Source organism: Zootoca vivipara, chromosome 14, assembly GCF_965207765.1.
Source record: "Zootoca vivipara chromosome 14, rZooViv2.hap1.1, whole genome shotgun sequence".
Taxonomy (NCBI): Eukaryota; Metazoa; Chordata; class Lepidosauria; order Squamata; family Lacertidae; genus Zootoca; species Zootoca vivipara.
In genome coordinates this window covers 45,776,248-45,795,963 of record NC_142597.1, presented here as the reverse complement: position 1 = coordinate 45,795,963, position 19,716 = coordinate 45,776,248, and the positions used below count along the sequence as shown (strand labels likewise).

Below are 19,716 nucleotides of genomic sequence, written 5' to 3'. Positions count from 1 at the left end.
CATTTGAATCAATTCACTTGGGTCCTAACCTCCGCAGCAGGAGAAAACAGGCTTGGTCCATCTTCCCTGTGACAGCCCTTGAGATATTTGAAGGTGGCTCTATCTCCTCTCGGTCTCTTCCAGGCTAAACATACCCAACTCACTCAACCAGTCCTCATAAGGATTCGTTTCCAGACCCCTGATCATCTTTGTTGCCCTCCTCTGCACACATTGCTGCTTACCAATGGCATTTTAAAACTGTGGCACCCAGAACTGGACACAGTATTCCAAGGCAGAATAGGTAAAGGTAAAGGGACCCCTGACTGTTAGGTCCAGTTGTGACCGACTCTGGGGTTGTGGCGCTCATCTTGCTTTACTGGCCAATGGAGCCGGCGTACAGCTTCCAGGTCATGTGGCCAGCATGACAAAGCCGCTTCTGGCGAACCAGAGCAGCACATGGAAACACCGTTTTCCTTCCCGCCGGAGCGGTACCTATATGCACTTTGACGTGCTTTCGAACTGCTAGGTTGGCAGGAGCAGGGACCGAGCAACGGGAGCTCACCCCGTCACAGGGATTTGAACCGCCAACCTTCTTATTGGCAAGCCCTAGGCTCTGTGGTTTAACCCACAGCGCCACTGATCTGGACACTATACTTCTATTGATGCAGCCTAGAATAGCATTCGCCTTTTTTTGCTGTTGCATCACACTGTTCAGCTTGTGGTCCACCAAGACCCCTGGATCCTTTCCTACTGGCAAATTCATGGTCTATCCATGGCTACTGGCCTTGACGGCTCTCCTCTGCCTCCATGGAGACAGTGATTCTTCTTCTGCAGGAGGGGAGGGGGCTCCCACACTCAAATCCCAAGTGTGGGTTTCCCACAGGCAACTGTTCAGCCACTGGGAGAAAAGGCTGCTTGACTAGGCGGCCAAGCTCTTCCCATGTTCTGGCACAAAAGACCTCTGAACCACTTAATATTCACTTGAAATCCCAATATTCAAGTTACATAATTTAAAGATGCCACACAAACACATTACATTTTTTTGCCTTTCAGATATCACAAGACTCTGCAGGTGGCGTCGCTCTTTTTGCCGTAAGAGTCAATGGCTGTTTACCCCTCTGGCGATAACCCTGGACCGAGGATCAGGCCCTTTAGGGTGGCCTCCAGTCCATTGTGGAGCCCAGATACTGACTCAGCAGCTTCACTGCTATGTATTATAGATGAGGGGCAGAGAGAGAGAGAGAAAGAGAGAGAGAGAGAGAGGGAGAGGGAGAGAGAGAGAGAGAGAGATGCATGTGCTATAAAAGCCACTGGGCAGAGACTGGGCGGTACTTTTTTTAACAAACAAAAAAACAACCCTCGTTTTTATTTTTTCAACATCATATAAAAGGAATAACAGAGCTCAAGAAAAAAGAGAGAAAGAAAACAAGAAAGTGAAATAAAATAGCAACAACAATAATGAACCTAAAAAAATACAAAAGCACAGTGGGACTTCGGGTTACAGGCGCTTCAGGTTACAAGACTCCGCTAACCCAGAAATAGTACCTTTGGTTAAGAAATTTGCTTCAGGATGAGAACAGAAATCGAGCTCCGGCGGCACAGCGGCAGCAGCAGGAGGCCCCATTAGCTAAAGTGGTGCTTCAGGTTAAGAACAGTTTCAGGTTAAGAACGGACCTCCGGAACGAATTAAGTTCTTAACCCGAGGTACCACTGTACCCAGCCACCCGCCAGCATTTTGTCTTAATCTTCAATCTGCATGCAGAGAATGGAGTCCTTCCAGCTCCCACCTGGGAGAGGAGATTCCCACTTTCTCAGGACCCCCCCCCCCCGGAGTCATTTACCCTTCAGATATTAAAAGACGCATATAAACAATCTTTTTAGAGAGCTGTCAAGAGGCTGAGGCTGGATTATTCCGATGATACCAGTAAGGGAATCTCACTGGCCCACGTTCCAGGGGGCTGCGCCTTGGCCTTCCTCAGAGGGACCCAGGATTAACCCCAAATACATGGCCTTGTTGTTGTTGTTGTTTAGTCGTTTAGTCGTGTCCGACTCTTTGTGACCCCATGGACCAGAGCACGCCAGGCACTCCTGTTTTCCACTGCCTCCCGCAGTTTGGTCAGACTCATGTTCGTAGCTTCGAGAACACTGTCCAACCATCTTGTCCTCTGTCGTCCCCTTCTCCTAGTGCCCTCCATCTTTCCCAACATCAGGGTCTTTTCCAGGGAGTCTTCTCTTCTCATGAGGTGGCCAAAGTATTGGAGCCTCAGCTTCACGATCTGTCCTTCCAGGGAGCACTCAGGGCTGATTTCCTTCAGAATGGATAGGTTTGATCTTCTTGCAGTCCATGGGACTCTCAAGAGTCTCCTCCAGCACCTGGAGAAGGAACTGGCAAGCCACTCCAGTATCCCTGCCAAGAAAACTCCATGGACAAAGACAACAGGCATATACACGGCCTTAGGTGCAGTTAAATGCATTAAGTTTGTGTCCGCATGACAGAGCTTAGACATCTAAAGGTAAAGGGACCCCTGACCATTAGGTCCAGTCGTGACCGACTCTGGGGTTGCGCGCTCATCTCGCATTATTGGCCGAGGTTGCCGGTGTACAGCTTCCAGGTCATGTGGCCAGCATGACAAAGCCGCTTCTGGCGAACCAGAGCAGCACATGGAAATGCCGTTTTCCTTCCCGCCGGAGCGGTACCTGTGACGTGCTTTTGAACTGCTAGGTTGGCAGGAGCAGGGACTGAGCAACAGGAGCTCACCCCGTCGCAGGGATTCGAACTGCCAACCTTCTTATTGGCAAGCCCTAGGCTCTGTGGTTTAACCCACAGCGCCACCTGGGTCCCATCTATAGACATCTATAGGCATGTTTTAGTGCTCAGCACAAAGCCAGTGTGAGCGGTCATGCCCCCTGGAGGTGGTGGGATTCCCTAGTGGGGGGCTGGAGGTGTAAGTGATTGCCAGACTGTCACTGGGTCCAAATTCATCTGTTTTGTTGAATTAATTGAATTAAAGAGTTGTAATTGGACCTTGAATAAATGTGCAATTATCTGTTCCTCCTGTCTGGTGCTATTATTTCCCTTAGTGGGTTGTGCAAACAGCTATCCTGAATAATGTTTTTTATAGGGTGGGGTGTGGAGGGGGCAGGAGTCCCAAAAAGTTTGGGAAACCTCTGGCATAGAGGAACATAAATGATGAATACAGAGGCCTCTGCAGAGTGGCTTTGGATATTGTAACCTCTGTATTATATCCTCTGGGACTCAGAATGCTTGATGGCAAGAGAGAGGCTTTTAGAAGCATTTTAACTGTGGCCATCGGGGTTCCTGGAACAGGAAGAAAACAGGACAGGTGCACAGGGTGAGAGAACGTTCTGCGGTTAAAAGGGAGACGTCAACCAGTGACCTTGCGGCGATGAAAAGACAGAGATGAAGACCTCCTGCTGGAACAACCTATTGTCATTTTTGGGGAGGGAGACATTGCAACCTTGAGTAACCTTTGGAACTCCCTGCTACTTGACGTTCCAATCTCTTTGGCGCCTCCTCAAAACATTCTTGTTTAGAAAAGTCTGCCGGGATGTTTAGGATTTTGATGTTAGCTTTAACCCATTTTACACCTATTATTATTTTAAAGTTTCAAAAGACTTAAATTATTGCCATTTATTTTTCCAAACGATAACCATCTTTTGTGTAAACTGCTTTGAGGGGGATTTTCACAATCAAGCGGTGCATAAATTTTATGAAATAAGTTTTTAAAAATTTGGGGGGGGGGTGGAAGATGCACAAACCTGCCATCAACTATCCAGGTTGCAGAATTATTGTTTTTTAAAAAGATTTTAACAACTTTAAGCAGGGTGGGAAAAGGCCTGTTCTGGTGGCCTGCTTTCAGTGGGGAGAGCTGGCAAGCAGAAGGCCAAGAGGGGGAAGGGTGGGTGGGAGTCCAGAAGGAAGCACGCTGCTCCTTTTAATGAAGAGAGGAAGGCAGGCGGTCCTCCAGCCAGAGGCAGAGAAATGCTTCTTGGCCATTGCGTCCCTCCCTTCCACCGCACCCCCCCCAGAAAAGAGACATGACTCTGAGCAGGGAGGTGGGACAAGGAGAATCTAGGCCACGGGGGGGGGGGGAGAGGACCCACCCCCTCACCCTCCCACCCATCTCCGCCCCAGAGAAGCTAGGTCACCCGTGAAGGAGGACGCCCAAGGGCAGAGGGAGGCAGGGGGACGGATCCAGCACCTTCTTGAGGTGGGGCTAAATCAGGGACAGAACTGGCCGCAGGCTGTGTGCACGCGGCAGGGAAAAGGATGAGCACGGCAGCTGGGAGGAGAGGCGGCCCTGGCGCAGAAATAAAAATAAGTCAATCAATTACTCGGGAATAAAACGAGGGCCGGGCTGAGTCACAGGCTGGAGGCTGAGAGAAGCTGCCATTCCAGACTCTTTTGCTTTCTGCTTGCTCCCGTCTTACAGGGGACGGGTAGGCCGACTCTGGCCCCTGCCTGGCCCCCCACTTTCCAGGGGTGCTGGAGGCTCCCCGATGCAGCGTGAGACGGGCCTTAAGATGCCCGTGGGCAGCCAAAGGTGACCCTGTGGCTCCAGGCCAGCAGCCCCACACATCCAGCATGCTGTTCTCACAGTGGCCCAATGGAAGGAGGAACCCAGATAGACTGCCTCTGGAACTGGAGGTTCCACAAGAACATCAGAGGAGCCAGCCAGGTGAGAGCAAGAATCTTCTCCTCTCCTGCAAGTTTCCAGCAACTAGTTTTGGAAGGATTGCGGCAGAGCCGAGCCCTCTGTGCATTTGCCCAATCCTCTTTCAGTTGTCTAGGAGGTGAAGGGATGAAGGCTCAGGGAGAAGAACTGGCCATAGTTAATGGGATGCGGCCCTTGCTTGGCATGCAGAAGGTGGCCGGTTCAATCCTTGGCCTCCCTACTTGAAAAAGGACCAGTTGCGGGTGATATGGGGGTGGGGACCCCAACCTATCATTGGCCCGAGATTCTGGGGAGTCACAACCAGCAAGAGGCAGTGTGGTGTAGTGGTTAGAGTGTTAGCCAGGGCCAGGGAGAGAGCGGCGTTCAGATCCCCACCATTCAGCCTTGAAGCTCTCACCGAGTGTCCTTGGGCCCCTCAACCTATCCTACCTCGCAGGGTTGCTGTGGAGATTAGATGAGTATTAGGCCCTGGGAGAGATTCCCCCCCCCCTCGGCCGCCAAGCTCACTAGGCGCATCCCTGGACCAGGGGGAAGGCGGAATAAGTCGGAGAAGCAACCAGCATCGCCCTCCCTCCCGAGCGCCCCCTCCAAGAGCCTTTGGACTGTAACTCCCATCAGCCGCACATGGGAATTGTAGTCCTGGTGCGCCTAAAAGGACCAGCTTGTGGCATTTTGGGGGTGTGTGTGTGTGTGCAAAAGTTGCCCAGATTTAAGGACGCTCCCGTCCGCCCAAATGACCTTCACACTTGGAGACAGACCGATCCTTGCAAAACACACACAACATTTACTTAAATACACAGACGCGGCCGGATCAGGCCAACAAACAGCCCTTCCTTTCTCTTGTCCCATTCTCCCCCCAGCCCAACACGCCCTCGGCCGGCTTCATCCGAGGAGGTCGAGAATTAAGCGCACTTCCGAGATGTGGGAAGCTTCAGCGGGAAACGAAGACGCCACCTGGAAGAGGAAAAAGAGGCATTGGGGACGGAGGGGTCTGGCAGCGACTTCCTCGCCTTTTGGGATGGGGAGGGGGGTCTTTCTCAGCCCAAGCCGCGGATCAAGAGGACTAGCCCCTTAGGTCTAAGAAAGGACGCTGCTTGTGGAAACCATTCTGTCTCCCACAGGGGTGGACCAGCCGCATGCTACAAACTACCCTAGCAGAGCCCTTTTTAACCTCAAAGCCTCAATTCACTTCCGCCTTTTTATTTAATTTCTGCTGTGGTGGCAGAACATCTGCGGTGCAGGCTAAATATTGCACAGGCCAGTTGAGCAGCGGAATGGTTCCCGTCCCCCCCGCGCTGGAGGAGGACCAGGAAGTTACGACTTTTATGGAAAGAAAATCTTAAAGAGCTACTTTTGGGGGGAAGGAAGGGCCAGAGACAGATACAATCTCCCACCTGCACCCTCTAATACATGGGTAGGCAAACCAAGGCCTGGGGGTCCGGATCCGGCCCAATCGCCTTCTCAATCCGGCCCACAGATGGTCCGGGAATCGGGGTGTTTTTACATGAGTAGAATGTGCCCTTTTATTTAAAATGCACCTCTGGGTTATTTGTGGGGCATAGGAATTCGTTCATTTACTTTTTCAAAATATAGTTCGGCCCTCCACAAGGTGTGGGGGACGGTGGACCGGCCCCCTGCTGAAAGTTTACTGACCCCTGCTCTAATGCAACCAAGTTGGGTGGGGGGGAGAGATATCTGTGGCCGTCCAGATTTTGCTGGACTACAAGTTCCATCATCCTTCTTGGCCAAGATGGAGGACGGAGTCTTTGGCTTTTTTTTAAAAAAAAGGGGGGGAATCCCAAGGGAGGTGGGCAAAGGAAATTGAAGGTGCCCAAGACCCCTGGGGGTTCAGGTCTCGCTTCCCAAGACCCCCGAGATCCGATCTGGCCTTCCAAGCTTCCCAGATACGGTCTAACATCCCAAGACCCCCATTAATTGGCTCTCACCTCCCTTATCCTTGCCTCCGTCCTCTTGAGTGCCTTCGTCTCCTGTTGAGCGCGAAGAAGATGCTCCTCTAGATGCCTCACCTGGAAGCCAGAAGCAAAAAGAACGAGTTAGGGGGCTAAAAGAACGAGAAGTTAGGGGGCTAAAAGGTCCATGCAAGGGCAACCATTTCCCTGCCCTCCCCGGAAGGCTCATTTCCCGCACCCCCCACCCCACTTCCTCACCCGGCTTTGGTATCTCATCACGAGGCCCATGTTCTCTCTGTCCTTGTCAACCAGAAGCTCCCTCAGTTTGGAAACCTAAGGAGACAAGAAGGCTCCGTCTTGAACCACAGGGTAGTGGTTTGGGGTCACCGTGGGGTTGGGGGAAGAGTTGAAGACCCTTTACTATCTCTGCAGGATCTGTTCCAAGAGACCCCACAAAAGTATTGGAATATAATATATACATAATAAGAATAATATTGGAGAAAACTGGGTATTGAAACTTGCTTAATCTAAATCATATATCCCAGTTTACAGCGGCCCTTTAAAGTACGCTTCACGCAGAGTATACGCAGGGAATTATCTCCCTTATATGAAACCCCTTACTAGCTGCACACTTGTAAAAGTATGCAGATGAAAATACAAACGGTTGGGTTTCTTTAACTGAAAAACAAACTGAATCTAAAGAAAAATAAAAAAATTCCTTCAGTAGCACCTTAAAGACCAACTAAGTTTATATTTTGGTATGAGCTTTCGTGTGCATGCACACTTCTTCAGATACACTAGAAACAGAAGTGTCAGACCCTATATATATACAGAGGGTGGTGGGGGTGGGTGGGAATGGGTGATGGGCTGATGGGAGTGGTAAACCTGTAGATGGTTGTTAACGACTGCTGATGACTGCAATTGGTCCTGCGGGGGAAAAGCAAGGGCTGAGGCGCTAAAGAAAGCTTGATTATGCATAATGAGATAAGAATCCGATGTCTCTATTCATCCCAGGTGCTTCCATGGTTTTAAGCTTGGTAATGATTTCCAATTCAGCAACTTCTCTTTCCAGTCTGTTCCTGAAATTTCTCTGTAATAAAACAGCTGCTTTGAGATCTTGTCCTGGGAGATTGAAGTGTTCTCCTACTGGTTTTTCAGTCTTATGGTTCCTGATGTCAGATTTATGTCCATTTATCCTTTGGCGTAGGGTTTGGCCTGTTTGTCCAATATAGAGAGCTGAATCTAAAGAGACTTTGAACTAAAGATAAATGCTTTCTCTCTTAGCAACATTCCAACCTTCAACCCATTCCAAACCTCCCACAAACTCCCACATAACTCCCATTTAACTACCCAAGAATTAACAGTAAACTAGCTTTATAACTAAGCAACTCTCATACTAAGATTCAACTGGGAATCTCTTAAACTGAGTCTCTCTTACTAAGATTCAACTAGGAATCTCTTAAACTGAGAACAACTGAGAGTGTGATCTACTTAGAGATGAATCAAACTGAAAGATCTAACTAAGAGATACAGAAGGCTTTCTGGCAGAGCCTTAGATACAAGAAGCAGAGCCCACGCCTGTGAGCAATTAACAGAAACACAGACACCTGTTTCTCTTAAACAGACAGTATTTACATTAGACCGGCTCTAAAGTAACTTGACTATTCAAAGCATCCAACAAAAAGACCCTAATGATTATTATTTTTCTCAGTGCAAATAAAACCTTCTGAAAATTCATTGAGTGCAAATAAATCTCTGGCCACACAGGGATGGCCTGACTGCGGCCGTCCAGGCCTGGATAACCTGGAGGATGGACTACTGCCATGTTCTCCTTGTGGGGCTGCCCTTGGGGTCTGGTTCATCTTTCTTTGAAAGGTTTTTATTAAAGCTTTATCACGATACAATAAGGAAAAAAGAAACTGATCGAAACAAAAACAGAAAGGAAGAGAGAAGGAAACGCAGAGTCCTCTCTCAAAGGTAGCTCTTCATCCTTGGACCCAGATAGGAGCCCAGAGCAGAGGACGCCAAGAGAGAAGAAAAAAGAGACAGAAAAAGGAAGGCAGGAATAAAAGTAACTCAAAAGGACCTCTGTCAGTTACATAAAAGAAATTATTCAAAACATTCTCTTTGTGATGATATCCAACTGTTCTACGTTCTGTTAAGCAGAAGTCCCCCAATCTTCAGACCCAAACGTCACCAATTTGTTTCCCCCCTTTCACACAAAAGGTGTTCTCCAATTATTGCTATTGATCAATGTCAACAATTATTCCCCTCCCCCCCAAATCCTACATATCAACTTGGCCTCTGATCATTTCCACAGCCATTCCCCCATCCTGAAGAATAACGCATTTGTGTATCTTTGTCGCCAGGTCAGCAGGCCCCACCCTTCCCCGCCGCTGCCTGGCTCCTGACCCCCGGGACGCCGCCCGGCCCCACACCTGCCGCTGCAGAGAGGTCTTCTCCTGGACCCAATTCGCGCTGGATGGATTCTGCTCCCTGAGCTCTTCCCACAGGGCTGACCTCTCCATCTCACAGCTGCGGAGGTCCGATTTCACCTGATCCAACTCCAGTTTGAGGATCTGGGGAAGGGAGAGAGAGATTGGGGGGGGCGGAGGTTTAGCAGCCACTTGGGGTTCAGCAACCCCCCCTTTGCGTGAATAAAAGGGACACCCAAAGGAGCAGGAGGCCGGACGGTGAAGGCAGCATGCCCATGTTCCCACTTAAACCAGCCCTTCATTTCAGGCAATGAGGACTAGAATCTTGATGTTTTAGAGAAGTGGCTGCAGCTAAGTGGCAGGGCACCTGCTTGGCATGCAGAAGGCACCAGGTTCAGTTCCCCAGTGGCCTGGGGGGGAGGCCCTCTTCCCGAAACCCCGCAGAGCAGTATTGTAGTACATGGACCACGCACATATTAAGGGAGCTTCCAGGAAGCTCCAGGACCTTCTCCTTCCCGAGGCACCCAGATCTCCGAGAATGCCAGGGGGTAGGGGGCCCCAGCCACCACCCCCTTGGACCTACCCGGATGTCCCCACTCTGGTCAGCCAGCTGTTGAAGCTCCCTGTCCTGCTGCCGGATAACTTCCTGAAGTTCCTTTTTGTTCTGTGTGTGACAAGAGAGCGCATAAGAGGGCAGGGAGGGAGAAAGGCTTCACAGTGGCTTCGCCAGAGCCTGGCCAAGTTTCTAGTCCCTTGGACCCCGGTGGTGGGAAAGAGGGCGGCAGAAGCTGCCCAAGGAAAGGAATGAGTTCAGACAACCGTCCTGCCTTCTGGGCTCCATGTGTTCCTTATCTCCTTTCTTTTCTTTGTCACATATTTTTATTGTGTTTTACATTGCAAATTTAAATTCACGCCTTGAACATCGACACCATCATTTAGGATTTCCCTGAATCCTTCGACTCCCTCCCGCCCTTCCATGGTTACCATGATCGTTCTTTTTTTTCAACTGCTTCCCTTAATTTTCTCTATTTTTTAAAAATAAAAAAAATTAATCCATTTTTACCCTAGTTTTTCGTACATTACAAGCATTACTAAAATCCTGCCAGAGTTTTAGTTGTTTACGGTGTTCTCTTAAGTGCATTGTAAATTTCCCCCATTCCTTCTTAAAGTTCTTCTCTTCTTGGTTTCTGATTAAAATAAGTGTTCCTTATTTTCAGACTACGTCCCTTATGCTGGAATCTATTTTGCAAAGGATTCAAACAAGAAGAAAGGAGATTCCTTTCTATAGATTTTTTAGATAGATTTTTATTTATACCCCGCCCTCCCCAGTCAAAACCGGGCTCAGGGCGGCTCACACCAATAAAATTACAATAAAACATAAAAAGCAATTGATTAAAATACAGTATTAAAATTTAAAATGCAGCCTTATTTAAGTAGTCCATCAATTTCTAAAGCTTAGGAAGGACTTTCTGACAGTAAGAGCTGTTTGACAGTCCCTGGGAAGGTGGTAGAATCTCCTGTCTGGTCAAGAGAGCTTGGGTGGCCATCTGCCAAGGTTTCTGCAGCTCTGATTCCTGCGTTGCAGGGGGCTGGACTGGATGACCCTTGGGGGTCCCTTCCAACTGTACAATCCTCTCTTTTTTTTTATTCCACAGCAGCTTCAGAGACATGCAGGCTGCAACGGGGTCAGCAAGATCGAGATGGAGGCTGGCTCCCTGGTTGCTGCGCCGCCCTAGAAGCGGATCCCTGGCCGATCCGTGCCCCAGATCCTCCGAGCCCTGCGGCTCCATCCTGACCCAGATCCCCCCTCCTCCCAGCAACCTCACCTGCATCTCGTCGTGGAGAGCCTTGCTCAGCTTGGCCATGCTGGCGTCGCGGGAACTGACCTCGGCCTCCAGCTCCCTCTCCAGGCTCTCCACCTGGCCCTGGAGCCGCAAACTGCAGGGAGGGGAGAAGGGAGAGAGGTTCCAAATTCAACTCTGCGTTGCCCAGTCTTGGAGAATAATCTGGATTGCAGGGGGTTGGACTAGATGACCCCCGGGGGTGCCTTCCAACTCCACAGTTCAACGATTCTAGGATTGCCCTTCTTGAAAATGCATCTCTTCATCTAACAGCATCTAAATGGAAGAGCTAAAAGGACCTTTTATTAATCTATATCAGGGGTCAGCAAACTTTTTCAGCAGGGGGCCGGTCCTCTGTCCCTCAGACCTTGTGGGGGGCCGGACTATATTTTGGGGAAAAAAATAATGAACGAATTCCTATGCCCCACAAATAACCCAGAGATGCATTTTAAATAAAAGGACACATTCTACTCATGTAAAAACACCAGGCAGGCCCCACAAATAACCCAGAGGGCCTTCTCGGTGGTGGCGCCTGCCCTGTGGAACGCCCTCCCACCAGAGGTCAAAGAGAAAAACAACTACCAGACCTTTAGAAGGCATCTCAAGGCAGCCCTGTTTAGGGACGCTTTTAATGTTTGATGGATTTCTGTATTTTAATATTTTGTTGGAAGCCGACCAGAGTGGCTGGGGGAACCCGGCCAGGTGGGCGGGGTATAAATAATAAATTATTATTATTATTATTATTATTATTATTAGGACACATTCTACTCATGTAAAAACATGCTGATTCCTGGACTGTCCGCGGGCCGGATTTAGAAGGTGATTGGGCCGCATCCGGCCCCTGGGCCTTAGTTTGGAGACCCCTGATCTATACAATGCATGGTTTTATTTCTTGTACAAATATTGCGGCACAAGGCCACCCAGCACTGCCAATATATGCAAAAGCCTGGCCCATTTAAGACTATGCAAAATGTTTCTTCTCAAGAGTGATGGAACGCACAGGTGGGGAGCGCTTATTTTTCGCGAGTCTTATATTACCTGTAAAGGGAATCTTTACATGGATTAATATGCCTCTGCTTAAAGACCTCCAAAGGAGGAGACTCCGCCACACTCCTTGGTAGCAAATTCCACTGCCAAACAGCTCTTACTGTCAGCAGTGGAATTTGCTACCAAGGAGTGTGGTGGAGTCTCCTTCTTTGGAGGTCTTTAAGCAGAGGCTTGACAGCCATCTGTCAGGAATGCTTTGATGGTGTTTCCTGCTTGGCAGGGGGTTGGACTGGATGGCCCTTGTGGTCTCTTCCAACTCTATGATTCTATGAATATATTATTATCCTGTTGAAGCTGCACTGTGTCTTTTCTCCTCCCAGGCTGTGATGCTTAATGGTCTGAACTTTTTTAAAATTTCTTTTACCTTTTTCATTAACAAATCAATTTATTTCAATTTATTCTTAAAAGAAACAGCACATCCAGTTTAAATAAATGGAACCGGGTACAGCTGAGGGGCAGGAACTTGTTTCCAGCTGCCTTCTCTCCCGGGGGCCACGATCCATGCAGGCCCCCCTCTCTTTCTCTCCTTCCTTCAGGCAAGGAAGCAGCTAAGGGCACATTTCAAAAGCACACAGAGAGAGGGCAAAGCAAGGGGCGTGGTCCGAGGAGAATCCCGGGGGCCAGGCGGAGAGGTCGGGGGGGGGGCACATTCAGCCCACAGAGCCTGAGGTCTTCCCTCCCCAATGCTTCAAGCGGGAATCCTGATTGCAGCTTGAAAATATTCAAAGAATCGTTGAGTTGGAAGGGACCCCCAAGGGTCCTCTAGCCCAACCTCCTTCAATGCAGGAACCCCAGCTAAAGCATCTTCGCCTCTGGGTTTTGCCAGCCCCCCAGACCCACTTACATTTCCGCTTGCAGGGTTTCCCCCTCCTCTTGGGTGGCCCTCGTGTGCTGCGAAGTCAGGAGGCGGAGCTGTTCGGAAACCGCCAGCAAGTCTTGGACGCTGGTGGAGAGCTGGTCCTGGAGCTCTGCGGACGGGACAGACCCACCCGCTTCGTTTCATTCATTTCTTGCGTTCCTATCGCACCTTTTCCCTCCCAGGAGCTCAAGGGGGCGGACGTGGCTTTCTTCCCGCTCCTCGTCTAATCCCAAACAACAACCCTGCAAGGTAGGCGAGGCTGAGCGGGGGGATCTGAACCCCGGTCCCCTCCCAGGTCCTAAGTCCGAGTTACCTGCCGGCTTGGGCGGACCTTCGCGAACGGCTTTCGTGAAAGCGGTGCTCTCGCTCCAAATCCCGGGAGTTTCCACGTCTGAAAAAGGACAGGAGGCACAACATTTGGCGGGGGGTGAGTCAGAATTAAGAGGGAGGCTGCAATTGAGTGACCGGGGGGGGGGGGGAGCTGCTGGACCGCTTTCCCCCATGAGGGCTGGCAACATGACAAGGGGGAAGGGGGGGGGCTTTCCGCTCCGGGTTTGTGTTCGGGGAACCCCCCCCCCGAGATGGGTGAACGGAAACCCCCACCTCTCTCCGCCACTGCCTGCAAGATGCTGTCCACGAAGGAGGTCCCAAAGCGGTGGGGGGTGAGTCGCCTGGGGGTGCAGGGCCGCCGCCTGGGGGCCGTGTCGACCACCTGCAAAAGAGCAGAGCTTTGGGAGTGTTGCCAGGATGCGACTCTGAAGGCGTTCTTCAGCTGCATTGCAAGGGGTTGGGATGGATGACCCTTGGGGGCCCCTTGCCAACTCTACCATTCTGCGATTCCATGACCCTTTCCCAGCAGAGGAGAGAGAGAGAGAGAGAGAGAGAGAGAGAGAGAGAGAGAGAGAGAGAGAGAGAGAGAGAGAGTCGCCTCACCTCTCCCTGTAGCGCCCGTTCGAGGAAACTGACAATTTCCAGGAGCTGCGTCTGAGCGTCGCCCATCTCCTGCAAGGAGCAGGCGCAGGCCTCCATGCTGGATCGGGTCCTCTCCATTTCCGCCTTTGCGCTCGCCAGCTCCTCGCCCACAGCCTCTCGCTCCTGCCTTTTGGGGTGGGGGTGGGGGGCAGGAGAGAGAGAGTCAGGACGATGTTGTTCCCTGCGCCACCAAAAGGAGGGAGACCCCCACCCCAACTCAGAGACTCTTTTTTTTGGGGGGGGAAGAGAAAGCTTCAGGGGTCTCAGAGAGGAACAGGCACTTACTGAAGGGCACTGTGGGCACCCTTGAGGTCCTCCAGCTGGGCGCTGCGCTCCAACAGAGTAACGAGGGTGGCCTTCAGTTCCTCCTCTGTCTCAGAGAGATGGCGGCGGGCAATTTGGTTTTCCAGATCTATAAACTTTCCACATTTAAGCAGTTTGGTTAGCTTGGCTTATTTGCATTTCAGACTGATTCGTATTATTGTACACCAACAATATGGTGTTATTTCTAATCGTTTCCAAGATAGAATAGTTGTACTGCTCTGAGCCACTTTATACTGCAAAAAACACCCCTGTTTAGACAAGTCTACCCAGGTACCTAGAAGGCGGAGCTATTTTCAATCCGTTTTAGCATTTTACCTCCTGTATGTTTTTAAAGTAGGGCTGTCAATCTCTCTCGATTTTGCTCAATTTTGTAAACTGCTTTGAGGGGTTTCTCCCCCCCCCCCAAAAAAATCAAGAGGTGTATAGATTTCACAAAATAAATAAAATGTTCTGAAGAAAGATGCGATTTCAAGAGGAATACAGGAAACTGCATTTCCCACTTTGTGGATGCCCCACAATCGTATCACAAAGTAGTTGTGTTTGGGGTTATAACTCAAGCACAGCTAGCTGTTGTTTCTTTTTGATTTCCAACGTCAGAGTGGCTGGCGAAACCCAGCCAGATGGGTGGGGTATAAATAAAATACAGTGGTGCCTCGCTTAACGAATGCCCTGCTTAACGAAATTTCCGCTTAACGAAAGGATTTTTCGAGCGGAGCTTGCCTCGCTAGACGAATGCGTTTTACGAAAAATTCGTCTAGCGAATCGTGGTTTCCCATAGGAATGCATTGAAATTCAATTAATGCGTTCCTATGGGCAAAAGAAAATTTTAAAAAAAAATTCAATGCATTCCTATGGGATTCGCTAGACGAATTTTTTCGCTATAAGAAAAGACCCGTGGAACGAATTAATTTCGTCTAGCGAGGCACCACTGTAATAATAATAAGATCTTGTCAATAAAAAAAAAATCAGTGTGGCAAATTTTTATTCTGAAAGTGTGGCCTGGAGAAAAAAGTTTGCAAACCACTGGCCTACACTGAGAGGCAGGCAGCTTCCGTTGAGCCCTAAAGGGACCTTCGCTTGAGAATAAAGATCCCGGTCCTCATGAAAGGCTACTTTCAGCAGGAAGCTGCCTTACCCCGAGGAGATGCCCTTGGGGACCAAACCTTGGATATGCTGCACGCTGAGCAGGCACCTGCTCCCCTTCGCCACCTGCCCCAGACCCGGTCCAGGAGCCGCCCCTCTCCGTACCTCCCGGCACTCGGCCGTCTCGCGAGCTTCCCGCTGGGCTTCGTCGCGCTCCTGCTCCGCCCTGGCCTTCTCCGAGGACAGCCTGCGTCAGACGGAACGGGGTTAGGAGGAGCCTGGGAACTGTAGTTTGTTAAGGGTGCTGAGCGCCGTTAGGAGACCCCCCCACCCGCCCACCTCCTGGAGCTACAATTCCCAGAGAGGCTTAACAATTGGTCCCTCTCAGGAAACTGCAGCTCTGGAAGGGGGGACGCTCGGCGCCTTTAAACTACAGTTCCCATGAAATTAGTGAAAGTGAGGGAGATAAAATAGAGGTTGTAGATAAGACAATGGTGTAAAATAAATATCGTTAGAAATTGATGAGAAATTAATCAAGAAGAAAGATTTGGATAGAATATAAAAGGTTAAGATGTAAAAGATACAGAAATAACGTAATATTAAAGTAATAATTAGAAAGTATATAAGATTTAGAGTTTACTAAAGAGGATATGTAAAGAATCGCAGAAGGAGGAGGAATGAGGAAGTCAATAGATTGGCAATAAGGGTTATAAGATGGAATTTTTTGTTTTTCACATTTTTCTTTTTTGTAGTTTTTGTATTGTTGTATCTTTTGTGTTTTGTATTTTTGTATTTTCTTCTTCTGTTTTGTATTTTCTAAATGTCTTTAAAATCCTAATAAATATATTATAAAAAATAAATAAACTACAGTTCCCACAATTCGGGGATGACAACATGACCCATAGTGCTTCAGGTGTCTGGTGTGAATGTGGCTCTGGGGGTTCAGGGTGTTGGACCAGCAGTGGGGAGACCCGGGTTCAAATCTGCACCCCTCTATAACATCCGCTGACATTTCAGCAGCTTCAAGCTTGATCTCGGCTAAAGAGAAGGCCCTGCCAGAACTACATACAGTGGGACAGAACTACATACAGTGGGACACCTAAAACCTGGAAGTTCTGGTTTTCAAACATTTTTCGGAAGCCGAACATCCGATGTGGCTGTCGGCTATTGTTTCCGGGGGCCCTGCACCAATCAGAAGCTGCGCCTTGGTTTTTGAACATTTCAGAAGTCAAACGGACTTCTGCAACGGATTAAGTTTTGCGCTTATGTTTCTGCTATTTATTTTGCTTTTTTTGTTTTTAAGGCTTTTTCGGTTAATTTGTTTTTGTGACTGTGCCGAACCCAGTTCAGCTACTGATTGATTGATTGATTGTGTGACTGCGGAAATGGATAAAAGCCCCTCCCCCCATCCAAACTGACTATCATCAGTGCAGGGAAGGAAAAAAAAGTAATTTAAATTTTTATCATCTACAACACTGTCTTATTCATTTTATTGTACAGTACATTGATTATTGCTTTCATTTTATGGATCAATGGTCTTGTTAGATAGTAAAATTCATGTTAAATTGCTGTTTGGGGGGTTGTTTTTAAAAGTCTGAAACGGAATAATCTGTTTTGCATTACTTTCTATGGGAAAGCACGCCTAGTTTTGGAATGCTTTAGTTTTGGAACGGACTTAGTATTTAGTTTGAGAACCAACTTACCACTGTATTGGATATATCTTTTTATTTACTTCTATTCATTAAATTTACACACTGCCCTTAATCCAAAGTACACAAGTCAGTTTACAACATTAAATAATCACTATATTATTGCTAGTTACAGGTAGGTAGCCGTGTTGGTCTGAGTCGAAGCAAAATAAAAAAATTCCTTCAGTAGCACCTTAAAGACCAACTAAGTTTATATTTTGGTATGAGCTTTCGTGTGCATGCACACTTCTTCAGATACACTAGAAACAGAAGTGTCAGACCCTATATATATACAGAGGGTAGTGGGGGTGGGTGGGAATGGGAATTATTGCTATTATTATAATATTTTTTCCTGCCCTTTTACCAAGGTCAGCTCACTGACAACAAACATTAGAAGCAGTATCATAGCACTTTAAGCAGTCCTGGCTCACCCTCCCCCCAAAAAAAAGAATTCTGGGAGCTGTAGGTTTGCTAAGGGTGGTGAGAGTTGTTCAGAGAACCTTTACCCCCCTCCCCCAGAACTACAATTCCCAGAGCAGCTTAACAATCAAACCTTCTTATTAAGATTTAGTTAAGTAAGTGTTATTATTGTATTGAATTTTAAGATTTAACTAGAATAGATTTAACTAGAATAGAACTGTATTTTGGGATAAGTATAAGAGATTTATAGTATTGGTAAGTTATTAAGAGTATTAATAAGTTTAGATAATTGTTAAAAAGATTGGAATCAAGATTGGGAAAGGACTAAGGAAGTAATATAAAGAAACGTAGTTGGGAGGGAAAGGAAGAAGTCGATCGAGATTTGTGATATAAGATTGAATTGATATTCTTTTTTATTGTAATGTTGGTATTGTCTTATGTTGTGTTTATTTTGTGTCTTCTTTTTTCTGTTTTTCTGTTGTGTTTTTATAAAATCTATCTATCTATCTATCTATCTATCTATCTATCTATCTATCTATCTATCTAAACAAACAAAAACAATCAAACCTTCTTTCTCAGGCAACTTTGGGGGCGGGGCCCTTTCACACCATGCATTTCAAATACTGTAATACCACTTTAAGCAGTCATGGCTTCCCCCAAAGAATTCTGGGAAGTGTAGTCTGTTCCGGGCGCTGACAGTCGCAGGGAGGTCTCCCTATTCCTCTCCCAGAACTACAATTCCCAGAGTTCCCTGGGAAGGAACCTCCCTTCTGAGCATCAAGACTCACCGCGCTGCTTCCTCTTGCAGCTGCAGGATCATGTCCTGCTTCTTGGACAACTGACAGGAGAGGATCTCCTTCTCCTCTTGCAGCCGATCCCGCTGGCTCTCGGCTGCAGCCGCCTTCTCCCTCACAGCCTCCAGCTCTGCGGAAAGAGTGCAGGGTCAAGCCAGGCTCAGAAACTCCGTTCCAAAACCAAGGCACGCTTTCCCATCAAAAGTAATGCAAAACGGATTAATCTATTCCAGACTTTCAAAAACAACCCCTAAAACAGCCATTGAACATGAATTTTACTATCTAATGAGGCTATTGATCCACAAAATGAAAGCAATAATCAACGTACTGTACTATAAAAGAAATGAGACAGTGTCGTAGATGATAAAAATTATCATCCACACAGTCACAAAAACAGTTTAACCAAAAAAAGTCTCAAAAACAAAAACGCAAAATAAATAGCAAAAGCATCAAACTTAATCCGTCCGTTTGACTTCCAAAATGTTCAAAAATCAAGGCACAGCTCCTGATCGGTGCACGCACCCCAGAAATAGCCGACAGCCGCGTCGGACATTCGGCTTCTGAAAAACGTCCAAAAACCAGAACACTTACTTCTGGGTTCTCAGCGTTTTGGAACCAAGGCGTTTGAGAGCCAAGGTACCACTGTATATAATAAGCTAATCACCAAATGACACTTTAAGCCTAGGTCGGACTGCCAAGAAACCGTTCTTTTTATGCCAGTGAAAAATATTATTATTATTCATTTCTAGACCCCTTTATTTATTTATTTATTTATTTATTTATTTTTACATATCAAAGTGGCTTCCATTAAAGCAATCCCAGAATAAAATAAATTCAAGCTTCAGGGAAAATATTTCAGATCCTTCTCGAAGGGACATTCTGCTCTCCCCATCCTTACTTCCCTGCTTCATTTATAGAGCTGCCCCATAGCAGAAGTAGTCTAGGAAGGCAGGATGGTGCAGTGGTGAGAGTGCCGGACAAGGACCTGGGAGATCAGGGTTCAAATCCTCACTGAGTCAGGAAGCCCCCTGGGTGACCCTGGAGTCAGTCGCAGACTCCTAACCTACCTCGCAGGGTCGTCGTAGGGATTGACTGCGGAGGGGCGTGAACCAAGAACTCCTTGGAGAAAAGAGAGGCTGTCAATTCAATGAAGCTCTTCTGCTTGCCTGCTTAAGAAAGCTGGAGGGCCCAGCCCTCCCTGGGGGAGGCCATTGGGAATTGAACCCAGAGCCTTCTGCATGCAAAGCAAGTGCTCTGCCACTCAGCTAGAGCCCAGAGTCAAGCCACTGGGTCCACCTGGCTCACTACTGTGTACACGGACCGGCAGCCGTGTCTCGGCCAACTTCAGAGTTGCATTTCATGGAATTCCGCCCAAATATTTCAGTTCCTCTTTTCCTGGCTTTGGAGAATTTTTCAGGTGTTTTATGCCACATATGGAATGTTAAAAAATTGAAACTTTTATTTTTACCCTACAGCTAAAGGATTTTGAAAGTTTTAGGGCAGGGTCCCCAAACTACGGCCCGGGGGCCACATACAGCCCGGGAGACTCTTTTATGCGGCCCCCGGTGACCCCCGCCGCAGCCGCCCGCTCTTACCGCCACGACACGGCGTGGCTGCCCACTTCCAACCCGGAAAAGTGACAGAAATAGCTTGTGCGCATGCGCCAT

General features: G+C 48.2%; 1 protein-coding gene across 1 annotated transcript in view; it reads right to left on the bottom strand.

Moving 5' to 3' along the window:
* Nucleotides 1-5,437: 5,437 nt before the first annotated feature.
* SPAG5 (sperm associated antigen 5) overlaps nt 5,438-19,716 on the bottom strand; it is a 28,157-nt gene continuing 13,878 nt past the window's right edge. Inside the window, exons 11-23 of the mRNA XM_060268386.2 lie at nt 18,044-18,179; nt 15,313-15,394; nt 14,026-14,159; nt 13,702-13,867; nt 13,372-13,480; nt 13,082-13,159; nt 12,754-12,877; nt 10,848-10,959; nt 9,605-9,685; nt 9,025-9,165; nt 6,845-6,919; nt 6,623-6,703; nt 5,438-5,630 (exon numbers count right to left, since the gene is read on the bottom strand). Coding sequence (XP_060124369.2) covers nt 5,559-5,630; nt 6,623-6,703; nt 6,845-6,919; nt 9,025-9,165; nt 9,605-9,685; nt 10,848-10,959; nt 12,754-12,877; nt 13,082-13,159; nt 13,372-13,480; nt 13,702-13,867; nt 14,026-14,159; nt 15,313-15,394; nt 18,044-18,179 — 1,391 coding nt within the window. The 3' untranslated portion in view covers nt 5,438-5,558. The remainder of the gene's footprint in view (nt 5,631-6,622; nt 6,704-6,844; nt 6,920-9,024; nt 9,166-9,604; nt 9,686-10,847; nt 10,960-12,753; nt 12,878-13,081; nt 13,160-13,371; nt 13,481-13,701; nt 13,868-14,025; nt 14,160-15,312; nt 15,395-18,043; nt 18,180-19,716) is intronic.